At 48.2% G+C, this 17,249-nt stretch overlaps 1 protein-coding gene across 1 annotated transcript in view; it reads right to left on the bottom strand.

Moving 5' to 3' along the window:
• Window positions 1–438: 438 nt before the first annotated feature.
• Window positions 439–17,249, bottom strand: part of ZNF366 (zinc finger protein 366) — a 60,976-nt gene continuing 44,165 nt past the window's right edge. Inside the window, 4 exon segments of the mRNA XM_006775427.2 lie at window positions 439–1,565; window positions 4,383–4,557; window positions 12,949–13,140; window positions 16,444–17,249. Coding sequence (XP_006775490.1) covers window positions 1,024–1,565; window positions 4,383–4,557; window positions 12,949–13,140; window positions 16,444–17,249 — 1,715 coding nt within the window. The 3' untranslated portion in view covers window positions 439–1,023.

Consider the following 17,249-nt stretch of genomic DNA (forward strand, 5'->3'; position numbering starts at 1 on the left):
ATAACCGAAGCAGGGGCTCCACTCAGGCCAATTTAATCAGAGTCTCAGAGGCTGAGGACCCACATGAGGTATTGTTAAAAGGGCTCCCCAAGCTGATTCTAACGCGCAGGCACATTGAGAACACAGCCCCGACTCTCCCCTACTGGTGATTCGCTGCGGGTTATTCTAATTCTCCAAACAAGTCAGACCTTGGGTTTCACGGAGAAGCCTTCCCCTACTGCCCCCGCTCTAGCCCCAAGGAGCAGCCAGCTGCTCACAGGGTGACAACTCCTCTTGCAGCTGCATTAGCAAGGGCTCCAGGAGGGAGCTCCAATCGGACGCAGGCGCGAGCACTGGGCGTCATCTGCAAATCCGCTCCTAAGGCCGCACCAATGAAGGGGGCTGGAGCCCAGCAAGGCGGACCCAGGCAGGAACCTAAGCATGGCTGGGCTTTCCTTAGTCAAAATTATTCATTTTCTCTTGAAACTTTGTCTTATTTCTGCAATGACTATATGAGAACACTCCTTTTCAATAACTCCTGTGTCATTCCTGGTATTTTTGTGTTTTTTTGTTCGTTTGTTTGTTTTTTAATAAAGGCAACTTTTATATATACAACTACTCATATTTTCATCTATCTGAAAAAATATTGTAACTTTCACACATTCAACTAAACAGTCATTAATTAGGAATCATGTCAAGCACCATAGTTTTGCCACTTGAAAGAAATTTACCTTGTATAGTAGTCAAAGAAAAGTAGGATTTCTATAAGCACCTCAGCATCGGCCTACAATCAGATGCCTAGAAGAATGTGCACAGCGTCTCGCATTGGAGAGGCAGAAATAACACCGGAGAGACGTTAAAAATCAAGGGCCCGGAATGACCCGGGAAGCATTTCCCTGGCTGAGGACGCCCCTGCTCACGGAGTCTGAGCCATCTGTGAAGATGCGAGCCAGTCGCCAGTCGCCAGCGAATGACAGCTCGTGCAGAAAGCTATATTTGAACTGCCTGCGTCTCATTTCCAAGTGTAATTCTAAAACTCTCCACTTAGATACCTAAAAGCACTGCTTGTTTTTCCATTTTCCTCTCCAGTAATTCTTTTAAAGTCTCATCTCTGTGCTTGAAATACAAGTAATCAGAAAAGGAGGCCCCCCGCCGTGCGCTCTGCAGCGCCCTGAGGCTGGGACACTCCTCTCTGCGGGCGCCATCTCTCTCCTGGCCGCCCTCTGCCCCATGGCTGTCCTTGCTCTTCTCCTGGCGTCCTTCCTTCTGCACGGCCGCCTCCTCCTCCTCCTCCTCCTCCTCCTCTTCCTCGCAGGCTTCCTGGGGCGCCCGGGGGGCCGTCTCCGGCTTGGTGGAGAGATCCTGGGGCACGCAGCGCTGCCTGCTCCGCGAGGCCGGACCTGGGCTGTCCCGCTCCACCTCGCAGCAGTGGTCCTCATCCTCCTCTTCGTGGCAGGAGCTGCCCCTGGCGCTCTCCCCGTCAGACTGGAAGGCCCGGCGCTTCTGGGACAGGTCGAAGGGCTCCTCCTGCTCCAGACTCCTCAGGACCCCCGCCTGCGCCAGGGCGAGTCTCCCCCTTCCAAAACCTGTGAGAGCAGAGGCAGCCTTCAGGCCCTGGAAAAGCCTTTGAAAAGGGGTGGCTGGTGGTACCCAGGGCCGTTCAGTGTAGCTTGATTTTACAGTTTAAGAATAGATAAACTCCCAGAAAAAATCTACATGGGGGTGACCCCTCTAAGGTGAATTTGGCAACATGCGCCAAAATCTAAAAACAAGCCTTGCTCACACTTAGCAATTACTGAGAATTTAAACTATGCAAATTTGCAGGTGAACAAGTCTGTGTGTGAGTGTGCTCATCACCACATTTTTAATAATGAAACTGTGACGACAATGTATCTATTTAATGGTGGAGGTTTGTTTAAATAAATAATAGTGCATCCACACAATGAACTGTGTGTGGGAGATGTAGAGACCTAATAACATAAAGAGGTATTCTCTATATATTTTAAGTATAAAACATATATACTTATTATATATATTTATAGTGTAGACCCAGTTCACTCATTCCCTCTTCCTGTCTCTGTCTCTTAAAAAAAGGTTGTCAACAATCTAAAAAATGAGGTGATTTTTGACATTTTTTCTTTTTATTTCTTTTTTTTTTTCAGCAAGCATTTCTTTTATCAACTGAAGGACTTGTATGCATGCATATAAGCATAACCAATGGACATAAGACACTGGGGGATAGGGGAGGCCAGGGAAAAAAAGGACATATATGTAATACCCTTTGTAATACTTTAAGCAATAAAAAAGAAAAAGAAAAAAGATAAAACAATATTAAAGATATTTCCACCCTGGAAAAAAAAAAGATATCTCATAAAGAGGTCCTCTGGGGACCCCAGAGGCCCTGTGTCCAACTACAAGTGTCCCTGCTATCAGGTACAGTGATGTGAGAGGGCCTCACTGTTAGTTTAGTTTGAGGACTGTCCACACACTTTCCAGGAGCCAACAGGCCGTGGCAGGGCTCCACCTGATTTGATCTTGGCCGTAGTAAGGCCCCGAGGAACAGGTGGGGGTGGCTGGAGAGGCGAACTGGGAGGGATAGGCCTGGGCTGCAGCCAGAGCCTGCGGCACCACAGGAGGACCAGGCTTCTGGGTGGGGAAACACAAAGGAAGCTGATGTCCAGCGCTGCCAGCCTCAAGATGCCGTCAGGCAAGGAAGCTGTCTATAGCTTTAATCTTGTTGGGGGCACAGGGAGGGTCTTTTTGATCTGGGCCTTGGATTTTGAGCCATTTCAAAAACTGGAATGAAAAATTACTGACCCCTTTTGTAGATGAAAACATTAAAATAGTTGCAAGTCTGTTAAAAGTTTTCAAAGCAGCTCTGTGATATATAGTGATGTTCTTTATTTTTCCAGAATGATAGAGTTGTCAGGTGCCTGCTAGGCTTTTGAGTGTCCATAGGGACAAGCTGTGGTGAGCAGGTTAGGCGTTCAGGTGCAGGCCTGTCTCATCATGGCCTTCTATGTCTCCAGCCCTGGCGACTGAACACACTTCACCTGTTCTGGAAAAATCCAGGCCTAACTTGGGAAGCCGCTCAGAGACGTGAAGAATAATTCAGGTGAAAAACATGGTTAGGGTGGAGAAATTGCTTTTGATTTTTAACCAGAATTTTTCAGGGCTTTTGCACCAACTCTAGGCCTTGCTTTATGACCACAGTTCCCTGTCACCCAGGAGGCAAGGTGACATTGTAAAAATCTGAAAATCACAATCATTCTGTTGTGTGCTCCTTGTTTATGAATAGGTGTGCCTATCTGACCATCTCTTTTGGAAAAGGGTGGGAGGAAGAGCAAACACAAATGAGTCACCTGTGTTTTCACCTGGTGTGGTGAGCACTGGCTTGACTCAGAAATTCTTGAATTGGAACCCCAGTTCTGCCTTCAGACTTGCTGATTGACCTTGAGCAGTTCATATCACACCCCCCGGCTTTGGCCTCCTCTTGTATAACATGAGAACAACACAGTCTGCTTTGGGGAATTGTGGGAATGAGCTCTGTGCTTTGATCATACTACTGACCAGAAAAGAGCGGCCAGCTAATACCATGTAAGTTACCTCTGTATATGTCTTCTCTCCCTCCACGCAGACCTCCCAGAGGACAAAGCTGGTCTCCGTCCCTCACTGCTGCCACGGCTCAGAGCACACGCCTAGGATGGACTGCACTTACTGCCTATTGAAAGACTGCCTGGTTAGGTGACCAAGGAGCAACCTGCCAAGTTCAGCAGATCTGGAACATGAACTCTGGGGGCCCTGGGACTGACAAACAAGGCGAGAGCTTTCCATCCATTCAGTCCGGACTCAGGGAGGGAGACATGGCTCCCACTGTCTGGTCCTGAACAGGTAAGAGGAGGCTCCTGCCTGCTACAGACAGATCTCTGCTGACAACAGAGCTTGCAGACCTGTTTTCCCAAAAGGGGGGAAAAACCGCATGCCCTTTAACAGCTGTGTGGCAAAGTGTACACAAGACAGGCTTTAGAGTCAGAAAGGTCGGTGTTCAAATCCTGGCTCTGCCAGTTTTCAGTTGACCAACTTCTGGCAAATTAATGTTGGGAAGCCTCAGTTCCCCCATCTGTAGAACGGGGACAACGGAAGTCCCTCCAGCCTGAAGCTGGCATCATTACAATGTTCCAGTTGTCTTTCTAGACTTCATTTGTACTTGCTGCCTTCAGATCTTAGCATTTTATTTGTTATCATAACATTGTCAGCTTGCTCCTGCTACCCTGCTGTAGTCTTGAAAGTTATACTCCCTTTTTCAACCATAAGAATAAAGCGAAGCCCCCTGTAAACAAGGTCACTGCCCATTTGTTACCCACTGGCCTCACAGGCATGGGGGCTTCATGGAAGATTAATACCTTGAGAATGGAGGCCCCGCTCCATGACACCGTGTTTGACTTTCATGTGGCGAGTCAGGTTCCCCTTCAGGGTGAATTTGCTGGGGCAGTAGAGGCACTTGAAGGGTTTGCTGTCAGAGTGCAGGTGCATGTGGCCCATCAGGTTGTGCATCCGGTTGAACTCCTTCCCGCATAGCTGTTCGAGACAGTGACAAGGAGAACACAGGTTACTTGCAGGCAAGGGACCCCGCCCCCGTGAACCCACAGCCAGGCCCGTGTGAGGCCCTTTGCTTGAATCGGGGCATTTCAAGTGGCTTGCAAAGAAAATGTCCCCGTGGAAGTCAAGGAGGGGGTGGTTGTGCCCAGGCGCAGAGGCGCAGCAGATAGGGGTGGTCTCTTGAGATTTTGTTCCTGTGGTAAAGGATTTAAAACTCAAGGTAAAAATCACAAAGCTATTAAAGCTTCTTTTGCATCTTTTGGAAAGGAGAAAAGCTGATCTGAAAAGCAATTGCTCAAAGTGTGCTTCACTTGAATAATAACGATACAGTTACTTGCTTAATATTTATGGAGCATTTGCAATATGGAAGGTACTATCGCCAGTCTGCCATGGAATGTCACACTTATTTTTCACATCAATCCTATGAGGTGCGTACTGTTGTCACCCCCATTTTACAGATGGACAAACTGAGGGATTAAGATTGGCCAAGGCACACAGCTAGTGGGTGCTGGAGTTGGGATAATGACCTCAGGTCATTGGACACCAGAGGCCACGTGGTCAGCCACCACACCATACTTTTCTAATTTTTAAATGTGCTAATTATTGGAATGAATTTCAAAGTCAAAAGGAAGATGGAGACATGTAAAGGAAGGAGTGTCTTTTCTCTGGGGAGAGGTTTGAAGTACTGGAAATATTATCTCAGGTATACAAGAAGTAAACAAGTTTTATTCATTTTTTTCTTTGTCATTTCTCTTTATTTCCATTAAAGTGCAAATGCATGATGGACCACAACAGTGGTTCTCCAACTTCTTTCAGAAGAGACACTGTCTCTTCCAAGGCACTGTTTGCAGGTGGGGAGAGTGTGCTTTGCTTGCTCTCGTTGTCCCCAAGCCTGAGCAAGGCAGGGTTTGGAGACTCCAGCCCTTCCTTGGCTGTGCTTGGACACAGTGTCAAGGGAGGAACATTCCCCGTCCCACCCCAACCTCAGAAGCCAGTACGGAGTGAGAGATACCACGGAGAGAGGACTGGAGTACAGCGTCCTCTAAAGCTGACATCAGTTTTCCTCTCTTCCTGAGAGGGATTTTCAGGGCCATTGTTGGGGATTCTGGATTGACTTCTTGTTAAGGAAGGCAATGTTTTCCTCATGTGGCTATGGAGGTGAGAGTTGAGCTAGCCTTGGCAGAATGGGCAGACCTAACAAATGGGCAGACCTTGAGAGATTAGCTCAAAAGAATGCTGATGGTAGGAGGAAGCCAGCCTGGGGTTATAAATTCGTCACAGATAATCCACACATGGATAATGAATGGTTGGTTCTGTATTTTTAAGTGATTCATATTTGGGAGTTTTAAGTACTTTTTCCCTTTTTACTTCCTTACTAGCAAAGATGAATTCCCACACTCAGTACTCAGAGTATGTGCACACCACATTCATTTGGAAATGGTGACCCAAGAAGGGAAAGACTGAGAGAGTTGGTCTAATTTCAACCTCTTCAGGAGTCCTACATGTGGGATGGATATTTGCTTACTTTTATTTTCAATAGAGACAATGTATTAAGATATTATCAACCTAAGTTTTGCACATGTGTGCAAGTTCTGGAAACCTTTTGTGATCTATTTATTAGCTTAGTTTATGCAGTTCTCCGTTCTGGCTACAGAAAAACAAAAGCTTTGAATCTAAAGATTCTGCATTAGATATTCAAGTCACGGTCATTTTAGAAAAAGCATATTTCATTTGGTTCCTAATTATTTGGCATGATGCTGCAGCAGACGACTCATAAACAGCAAAATTAGCTCTACCTCCTTCCCCCTCCCCGCTGCCCAACAAGAAGACATGCAGGGAGAGAGGAGCTGGAGGCTGGAGGATCAGTTGGGCTACTGTGCTAACCCAAGCCTAAATGGGTCTCACGGTCCTACAGGCCAACTGAGAAAACTGAAAGGACAAGATGGGTGCCTTCTGCACTTGAATCCCATGAAGGGCGAAATTCCACTGTTAGTTATTATCTATGGTTGCCGAGATATTAGAAGCTGGACTTCTGAAAGGGTCTTATAGAAGAGATGGGATTTTAGCCTAACCTTGAAGAATGTATAGAGTGCCCTTTTGGGGGGTTTGTTTTGCCACAAGAATAGCCTTTTCATTAAACATTTTTAGATATCGCCCTCAATCTTAGGCACAGGCAAGGTCACTGTCACTGTTGTGATAATGATCAATCACTGTTGCTGCCACAACTGCTATAACTTTGGGGTCAGAGAAGACCCTGCACTTCACCTGCCCCAAGGTCCCACCTCCCTTCCCCTCACCTCTCTCCCCACACACACAGAGGTGTGCATACATCACAATGGCTATCACGGGGCATTTCCTAGAATCTTCCTCGGCCTTAGACAAGCAACATTTTATGATCCTTTATCAAAGCCCAGTGTGTGTTTTTCTATTCTAATATTTCTTTTCTGACTCAATTCATTCACGACTAAACTTCCTGGGACATGTCAATGCTACGTGGGGACATTGGGACATTGATATTGTCCCCTGAAGTCAAGGCCCATGGCCTCAGGGAAGGTCCACTGTGGGACATGACCGGGAAGCTATATTTTCTGATGTGCGATTGGTAAAGGAGACTGCTTGCCGTGCTATTGGTAAAAATTAATTTTTATTTACCAGAGTTATCCTTCATGGTTTACGTAGCTTCCTGGGCCGCCAATGGAGAGCTCTCCCAGGCTGAGTGGAGGTATGTGAACTCCGAAAGATGCCGAAAGCACCTTCAGAAGTGCTAGGGCTACCTTCCTTGTCTTTGTGGCTAACCTCAGTATCCAGCAAAGGGGGACCAGAGAAAGAAGACTGGGTCCATTAAAGATGGTGCTGTGGTTTGAGATACGAGCTCCAAGCATAGTCCCTGTAGCAGAGGAAGGAAGTTAGACTAGAAGGAAGAAGTCAGGGTGAGAGGGAGCATCATAACCCTAGTTTCTTCTTCTGAGAAACGCAGCCATCAATGTCAAGGCCCCTTTCATCGCAACAGGTGAGGCTACGAGTTTGCTCAAGGCAATACTTGCTGCATCATCTCCCGCCCAGGTCTGCGAAGATTCAGATACGGGCAGGTATTGGAGGGGGACGCTGCTGGAGTGGAGAGGACAGCGTTCCTCTTGAGGTGGTCATCTCAACCGCCCACCCCTCTTAAACTCCCAGTTCTCTAATGAGGGATATTAGTGAGCCTGATATGAAGTCTCAGCTTTCCCATCAATGCCCACATTTATACCTACTTGTCAAGAAGTAGGTGGACCTCAACATTTAATAGAAAATTGGAACAAATGTTTTGAACTGTCCTTTCATAGTGGGTTGCATGGGCCATTAGGCTTTGAGAGGGCAGAGCAGAGAGGTGATGGTGAGACCTCAGAGGGATAGAGAATGAGCTCTCCATTTTCTCTTCCCTAAAATGTCGATGATAGTAATAGTTTTTTATAAAGATCAAATGAGACAATTCATGTAAAGGGTTTGGCAAATAGAGCTCAATAAATATGAGTTTTTATTACTATCATTATTCTGTACTATGCTCTTACCTTCCAGAAATAGGAAGATCTTTGAAGATGGGGGTACTGTCTTTTCAAAGCAAATTATTTGCAGGGAATACTGAAGGAAGTGAGGGATCCTTTGTGTAAATACCTGCCAGGTTACCTGAAGCATAACAGAGATGGAGGCAGTTGTGCCTGATCCAGCACTGGGAAATGTGGATGGAAAGAGAAGATTCCTCTTAGACTGCAGATTTTGGGGGAACCCAGTATCTGGCTTCCTGATCCTCAGCCCGCTAAACAGCTGACAGGAGCCCTGTTCCTCATCTTCATAGGAGTTCCAAATTCCAGCTCCCCAGTGCCTCTTCCCTCCCTGACCCAGGGCCTGGAGATGCCTCAGGCAACTTCCCATGAGTCCCAGCCATGATGCTGACAGCCAGAGCCACAGAGCCACGGAGAAGCCCGGGCGGCTGTGTGCAGCGGGGCAGAGGCTGGGCGGGGGCCAGAGGCCCACGAAGCCAAGAAGAGCCACACTGCTTTGTGCCAACCAGCCTGTGTGAGCCTGAGGACTGGGATGCGCCAGGAAGCCTGTGTTTTCCTATTCTGGGAGTAAAGGTCAAAGAGCTGCAGCCTGCAGCCCAGGAGAATGGCCTCCGCTAAGCTGCCCTTCCCTTACATTCTTTTCTCTCTCTCTCTTTTAATAAGAAGGGTGTTCCTTTCCTCAAAGGGAGAGAGAGGGAGGGAGGGAGAGAGAGACTGTAAACTGTCCAAAAGGGCCGTGAGAAAACAGGAAGCTTTGAAAAGTACAAGAGAAAGCAAGATGAAATCTATTTGCAGGCTGGCCCCTGGGGACATGTGAGGCATTGTTAAGCAGGCAGTTCATACAGCTATATCCTTCCTTCTGCCCGAGGAGGGCTTTGCTGCCAAAAGGCTGCTATCTGGTCACTGCCTTAACCCCCTCAATGCCAGCCTGAGAGCCTTGGTTCCAAGTACTGAGCCCCTAAAAGTCCCCACATGGTTTCTCCCCCACGAGGCATCCAAGAGCCGGAAGGGAAGATGGGGCCTGTTTGGCAGAGGCGGTGGGGACCTTTTCAAGGAGACCTCATCCTCTTCCAGCAGCTCTGCCCTTGGCCTTCAGGCCTCTGCATCAGACCAGGCTGCAGATGACCTGGTGATTCATAACTTAGGCAGCTCCCGGCTTCACCCATCTCAAAGGAGAATGTGTCCCGGAAATTCTGGATGGCTGCTTTTCCTGGACAGGTTTCCCAAAGACGGCAGCTGGTTCTTTGCTTTTATGGAGTGTGGCTGCTACAAGGATAGCATCCAAGTCGACCCCCGCGTGCTTACGCAGAATCTGGGAAGCATCTTTCTGAAACAAGCTTAAGTGCACAGGCGCAGGTCTCTGGACCAGCTCCAGCTGGCTCCAAGAGCTAGGAGTCCAGGAGCCGAGCCAATAGCAAAAGAGCCCAGAAGGGCAGTAATTTCTTTTTATAAGGAAAGAAAAAGAAACAGAATGGAAACCTTTCTTCTCCTCTAATTTTCCATTCTATTGTTACTGCTTAATCCCACCGTGAGCGAACTTTGCTGCTTGCTGAGGACAGCTGTTTCCACTGAGCACGGACTGAAGAGAACCAGTTCATATTGCAACAGGGGGAGGGGTTTATTTTAGGAAGGATTTTTAGTGGGGAGAGTCCCAAGAAATTAGAATCTGTTACTTAAAGAATCTCCTTTTTTCTTTTTTTTCACGGTTGGGGTAAAGGAGACAGAGCTACCTCTCAGAGTATGGCAGGAGCAAGGCCTGCCCTTCTTCTCCCCTACCCCCACCCCAGCCATGCCAATCCTGTGAAGGAAATGCCTACCCTGTTACCATGATCAAGCCTTGGTTAGTTGTCTGGCCCTGTTCTCCACCATCACGATGTAGCCTGCCAGCCACTCCTCTCTGAAGGCTCTGGATTACACAGCAATAAGCCCTCCATTCCTTTCCCAACTCTCAAATCCCCAACAAGCTCCACCCAAGGCCAGACTTCCAAGAATCTAGCACAACATGGATGGGAATCAAAGTCCGCAGGACATCCTCTCAAGGTGATCCATTTCACTGTGGCATCTGGAGCTAGTTTTCCAACACACAGAGGCCCATTACATAGCCTGTGAACTCAGACAGGCTCTGAAATGCCTTTGAAGTGAGGAGGGTGATAGTAGAAAGGGGACACTGAGCAGGGTGGCACTTTGCAGGGAGATGGGAACAAATAGAGGAAGAACCTGTGGTATGTTTCTGGCACTTTCCAGGAGACAGAGAGCTCTTATTCAAGGTGACTGACACCTGTTCTTGTTTTAGAAAAGTCTAAGAATGGAGAAGGGCCACCTGCGTTTGATTTTTTTAAAAATTCACCTTTAATATCCAATTCTTTTTGTTCTAATGATACTAGTATATGCACTCTTCTAGGCCTCCTGACCTACAGCTGCTGAGAGACCTAGGTCCCAGGAAGAAGTGACCCTGAAGATACCATCCCAGTTCCTGCTCCAGACCCATCTCCCCTTGGAGAGTATAAACTGTGTTTCAGAGCTGGCATTTTAGGCTACAAGTCCCCCTCTCATGGTGTGACCAGATATCCAGAGCCTAATGCACACTCAAGGAGAAGTCGAGTTGAGTTTCTGAGCCATAAAGTTAGCCATCAGACACCCATGTGTGGTGCCCTATCACTGGGGAAGAGGGAGCAGTTGTTTATGAAGGGAGGCCTGAAACATCAAGCCAGGCTGGCTCACTGCATCACTGGGCCCTTCTTGTACTTGCATTGTACAGTCTTCTATGAACCGGTACCAGAGAGAACCCTCTAAATCCTCAGATACCACCAGGGCCATGAAATCCTCCAGGCCCCTCTGAGGCCCCTGATATAAAGAAATAAGACTGTCTCTGTGGCCCCAAATCACACATAGCCTGCAAGCCCTCCTCCTGTATTGGCTCTGCCCCCTGACATATCCCTCTGTTTCAGAGATGTTTTCTTCCTGGTTTAACCACTACTTCTGGACCTGAATTGATGAGGGGGAGATGGGAGTTGGTTGGACTGGACAGGTGTGAAATTTTAGGGAACTATGCAATGGCTAATTATGCAATGGCTCCCTTCATATTTTAACAACTTTATGTGCTCTCTACCACCAGTTGATAAGATAAAAAATAGAGAATGTGCTTGAAGTCCAAGAGTAAATTCAGCACAGGAATGAAGCGTGGAAAAGAGCTCCTGTTTGCACCTCCATTGTAGAGGACAGGAAGCCCTGGCAGGCAGAAACAGCTCTATTAAAAGTGCAGGGGTCAAAGGGCTGAGTGAAGTGGGTAGGAAATCAAAGAAGTGCCTAGAGAGAGAGGAGTTGGTCTATGGTGTCCACTGGCTCACGCAGGAAGGTGTGCAGCCTAGGCTGTCACACAGGACCCCAAACTCAGAAGGGTCCTGAGTTCTGCATAATGCTCTGTTTTTACTATCTTAAATTCTTCCTAATATTTGAACAAAGGGCCTCACATGTTCCTTTTGTACCAGGTCCTACATGCAGCTTCCTCCCTGTTCAGCTCAGATGACTCAAGATGGACATAAATTGACTTTCAAACTACTAGAACTTGAAGGAAAGGAGGGGAAACACAAGTGGGTGGCAGGAAAAGGGCTGGAGGGAGAAATCTCCCTCCCCCACCTCCGGAGAATGCCCACACAGGTCTAGGGAAGCTCTGGTTCCTGACCCCTCTCACCCTGTCCAGGAGTGGCCAACACAGGAAAGAACTTGGCTTCACAGGGGGTTCCTTCAAGTGGGGAGACATGCTGCAGGGGCATGAACGCACGAACAGCCCCTGGAAGCAGAACACCCTACTTCAGAAATAGGAATCAACTGAGAATATCATTTGGACCGCATCAGACATGCAGTAACAGAGAGAAGAGAAACTTCTATTTCCAACAGAAAAGCTTAGCCGTTAGCTGAACATGGTGATTTCCCTCTTCTTCCCCTCAGCTCCCTCCTCAAGACGTGCATTCAATGACCCATGCTGGTACATTCCTTGGATGAAACTACCCAATCCTGAGCAAGACTCCTTTTCCTCTTAGAAGTGAAGAGCAATAATGTTGGGAGGGGACAGCCTGGGAAGCCCAAGCATTTCTGAGTGACACCAATCAGTGCCTTGGGTTTTACAAATCTTCAGCTCACACATTATCTCAGCTGATGAAATAAAAATCCAAGCAAGTTAATGTGACATGGAGACTTTAGCAAAGGTGCTCCAGGTCCATAGGAATAAGTGAGAAATGCTTCAGATGACTGTGCTCACACTCATTCCTTGGCCCAAGCAAGCATTTCTGAGGTCATCTGAGGGCTAGCCTCAGAATACCTGTCATCCTCTCTGGAAGACCTGCCTTCAAGTTATGCCACTTAGCCCACGTATCAGGAGGGCAGGAGGGGAGGGGTGAGATGGGAGTGGGGGCAGTGCTAGAAGCTTCTCTGACTCCTTTCTGTATTCTACTCATTGGCTTGTACAGGGAAGAGGGCCACACTGGATTGCTCCTTTCTAGAACAGGAGCTCTCCACATCCCTTCATCCTTGAACCATCTCATTCCCCAAGTGGTCCTTCCACCCTCAGACCTTCCTCTACTGGTGCCTCTACCCCCAGGAACTGATTCCGCAGTGAGACAAGCAGGGCCCAGCTGAGGGTTGGTGTGAGCAAAGGTGTGGTGGAAAGAGAGAAAGAGCAGCAGATGAGCCTGGGGTTGGCCATGGACTTACTCTGAGTTTCTGTGGTCCTGATGAAATGGAATAGAGGGTTCCCTGGAGACTCTTCCCCAATGGGCGTTTGCACAACCCTCAGAGCCCCCCTTTCCGCACTCTCCCAGGGCCCCCTGCCCACCTTGCATTTGAAAGGCTTCACGTCAGAGTGGACGATCATGTGTGCCTTGAGGGTCTGTTTCTGCACAAAACTCTTGTAACAGAGGTGACACTGGTAGGCGCGGATGTTGGTGTGGATCAGCACGTGTCTCTTCATGTTGGCCAACAGAGTGAACTCCCGCCCGCAAATCCCACACTTGTGCTCCTTCACACCCTGCAGGGAGGCAAGATTCAAAACAACTGTGGTTAGCAGGTAACCTGCTTTCATCTGGGTTGTAGTCTTTGTTTTTCTTTCTGCTGCATAATCCATGATGAACTTGTTGGTAGATATTTAGTTCCAAATGGTGTGGCTTTAGCCTTGTTAAATTGCTATTTTCCTGAAAAATGTTGATTACATAATCTTTTTTTTCTCCAAAAACCATAAACTACATAAAGTTAGAGAAAAGGAAAGCTAATACTTTTGTTGTCCCTGCTGCTGCTGGGGTTAATTCTATAGTAACAGTTCTTGGGGATTAACGGGATTTTGGTAAGAGCACTGTGGAATGATATTCGAAATGAATCTATAATCCTGCTTTCATGATAATGAGAAAAATACCTCCCAAACTGATAATATCATTTCCCATATCTTGAGTTCTTATTAATGGACTTGAAAATCCAAGAAGAACAACTTATATCCACACTTCTATAAAGTACAACTTGATAATCACCTCTTGAGATGATCTCTGTTTGATTTGGGTATAGAACCTCCTGTAAGCCAGCTTCTGTCCTATAGAGAAATGTGACAGATGATAGCTTTCTGAATTAGAAAAGGAGATTTTCTGGTTTCCTTGCTGTTTGTGGAGAAGTGTTTGAAAAACTTAAGCATCAATGCCCTTAGTTGAAAGCATTTCTAGGGACTCATAGCAGGAATAGAATATTAACTGATCCTGACTAACCAGTGCTTCCCTGTAAAAGCCTTTGCAAGGAATCTTGGTCCAGAAGGACTTTTTGGAAGGAAAATTTAAAGAACTCTAGCATTAAAATTAAGGTTAATACAGGCTTAGATCAAGTTGCCTAGCTAACAACTGTACTTTATAAATCCCATCTTGGCTGGTATTTATAGTGACTTATGGAGGGAGGGGTTCCATGCTTAGCTCTGCCTCTCCCTGCCTGTATTTTCAGTTCTTTAATTTGGGACATGGTAAGAAAGTACCATTCCTCCATTTTGATAAGCCTGTGACACTCAAGAGTGAGTTCAGATCTCTGCCCAGCCACTTACTGGCTGCATAGCCTAAGGCCGTGGTTGGCAAAGTCATTAGTCAACAGAGCCAAATATCAACGGTACAACGATGAAATTTATTTTGAGAGCCAAATTTTTTAAACTTAAACTATATAGGTAGGTACATTGTTATTAACTCAATTAGGGTCATCTTAAGGTTTAGGAAGAGCCACACTCAAGCGTCCAAATAGCCGCATGTGGCTCGTGAGCCGCAGTTTGCAGACCACAGGCCTAAGGCAAGTCTTGTGGCCTTTCCTGGTTAAGGTTTCCTTATCTCAAGATGAAGAGGTAAGCCATGAGAACCTGGAATGCTCTCTAGTCTAATTATTGCAGAGGAGTACAGACTGATGCTAATGAAGATATCTCAATTTAAAATATGTGTTGCATATTCAAACAGTGAGTTTAAAATTATGAAATTAATGAAAGCTATTTTCTTGATGGCTTATTAAATTTACTTAGGATCTTCCTCCTCAAGATTGTCTCTATACTGGCTATGATCCAGTCATGCTGGGACCAAGAAGTATCTACTTATCACTGTTTTGGAATTTTCTAAAGAGAAATCTGTGTTAAAAGTAAAATTCACATGTGGGGTGGCCTCGAACCCAAGTGAATGGGAGCCTGGACACAACTTTGGGGGACATAGGAAGCTACTGTGTCTCTAAAAGGATCAGTAGAATCACAGAGAGGGAGTTTGTGGAGTTGTTAGGGGAAGGGAGGGAAGTGGGTGAAGAAGGGGAAGTCTTGGCAATAGGGTTCAAGAGCTCAGGTACTGGAGTCAGAGATTCTGGGTGGCCGCCCCATGCCTCAGCGTCTCAATTGCAATTTTGGAGTAATGATACCGACAAGTAGCTCTTAGCATTGCTGAAGGGGATTACATGCAAAGTAAAGCAGCTGCCACACAGAAGCATTCAATTAATACTACCCCTCACTGTTTGCTGACACCCTTTATTAAAATGCATTCTGTTTCTTAATTTAAATGAGACTTATTTCAGATACCAGGCTGTTTTCCCATTTGACTTACAGAATTTTTATGTTTCAAAATGCACCTTTGATTCCTTACCCACACACGTAGGAGCCCCATAAAATTATCTCTTTGGTGGCTGAAGTGTAGTTTCTTTGTTGATGGTCCCTGCCCTCGGCAGGCCCCTCTTCTCTGGATGCTATCTGCTGGTGCCTTGTGTGGGGCAGGAGCTGTCTGCAGTGTTCATAAGGCAGCCACACATCTGATCGCTGCAGCGGAGCTAGAAATGCCCTGTGCTATGTCCTAACCTATCAGATAAAACCCTTCATGGCAGAATTTAAAGGGCATCTTGACTGGGAAGAGTCCTCCATGGACCTTTCAGAACTGAAGAATGTTTTAGGAACTCTGCCTTTCTGGAAGTCTCTCTTGCCAAGAAAACCACTTGAGGTCAAAGGTGTGAGGTAAAGGTCAGTGGAGCAGACCTTCCCTCTCAGAAGCTCAAAGCAGCCCCAAGTCAGCTCAGCTGGGTGAGATTTTGGGACACCACTGGGGCCTTGTTTTAGTTCACCCTGGATGACTCCAGGGCTCTGGTTACAAACTCGGCTGAACTGAGACCTGTCGGCCTGTATTTCTCCTTGAAGACCCTGCTCAGGGAAGATAAAATCTAACCAGAGAAGGATGCTCTCTCCTGCCTCCTCCATACAAACCACGGGGCACCACAGTCAACTGCGCAGGGGCTCCACCAGGGAAGCACAGACCCCGCTGGGCGCAGCCTCTGTTCCCCCAGAGCCTCCTGCACGTGAAGCAGGTCTCACAGTTGAGGGAGAAGATGTGGGGGGAAGGAAACCACTGCTTCAGCAGCAAGGAACCAAGAGAGTTCTCTAGAAAAAGGCGCTGATGAATGTACTCAGGCACAGCACCGGTCCCCGGTAGATGAAGCCTGATGACACACTCATGCTGGCACCCTGAATGACGTTTCCAGAAACAGAATTTTAGAAATTCTAGGAAACGAAGAAGCCAGAGCACACAGACCTGCTGCTTCCTTCCTCCTTCCCACACACTTCTCCGAACAGTCCACATTATTTATTTCTAGGCCCATCTCAGGGGAAAGGACTTGATTGCTAGTCTCCTCATTCTCCCCATTGGCAGGTGAGGGGAGGACATCAGGGCTCAGGGGAGGGGCGCCGCTGCCCAGGGCTGCACAGCTCCTCCTGGCGGAGGTGGGGAGCAGCGCGGTCTCCTGGCCCCTGACCCCAGGCTCAGCCAGGTGGCCCGCCCCAGGCTGGGGTCCCCCGTACCTTGTGGGTGAGCGAGTGCTGCTTCAGGTGGTGGGGCTGCACGAACTCCATGCCGCACTCGGAGCAGATGTAGGGCCGGATGTCCTTGTGCTTCATCATGTGGTTCTGCAGCTGGCTCGGGTACTGGAAGGTCTTGTCGCACTCGGAGCAGTTGTACTGGATGGGCCCGCGGTGCGTGGTGAGGTGCCGCTTCAGCTGCGCCAGGGTGGGGAAGTCGAGGCCGCACTCCACGCAGATGTTCTCGCGCCCGTTGGCGTGCTTGGCCTCGTGGGCCTTGAGCTCGCTGGGGTAGGCGAAGCCCCGGCCGCACACGCGGCAGTTGTGCGGCTTCACCTCGCTGTGCTGCATCATGTGGCGCTTCAGGTGGCTGGTCTGGGTGAAGGCCTTGTGGCACACCTGGCACTTGTGGGGCCGCGTGCCCTGGTGCGTGAGCATGTGCGTGTGCAGGTGGCTGAGCTGCTTGAAGAGCTTCCCGCAGCGGGTGCACGCGTGCGGCTTGATCCCGCTGTGGCCCAGGATGTGCGTGACCAGGTTGTACTTGGACGTGTAGGACTTCTCGCAGGTGGGGCACTGCCAGCGCTTCTGCGCCCCGCCCACGTCCACGTAGTAGCTGTCGTCGATCTGCACGTTCACGTCCATCCGCTCCACCTTCTGCTTGGCCTCCTCGCCCTCCGGGGGCTCCGCCTTGCGGGGCAGCAGCGGGTCGGGGGGCTGCTTGGGCAGGAAGGCGTGCCGGCTGAAGGGGAACGGGGAGGCTGTGGGCACGAAGAAGGGGAACAGGAGGCCCGGGGGCACCTTGGGGTAGT

Source organism: Myotis davidii, unplaced genomic scaffold, assembly GCF_000327345.1.
Source record: "Myotis davidii unplaced genomic scaffold, ASM32734v1 scaffold44, whole genome shotgun sequence".
Taxonomy (NCBI): Eukaryota; Metazoa; Chordata; class Mammalia; order Chiroptera; family Vespertilionidae; genus Myotis; species Myotis davidii.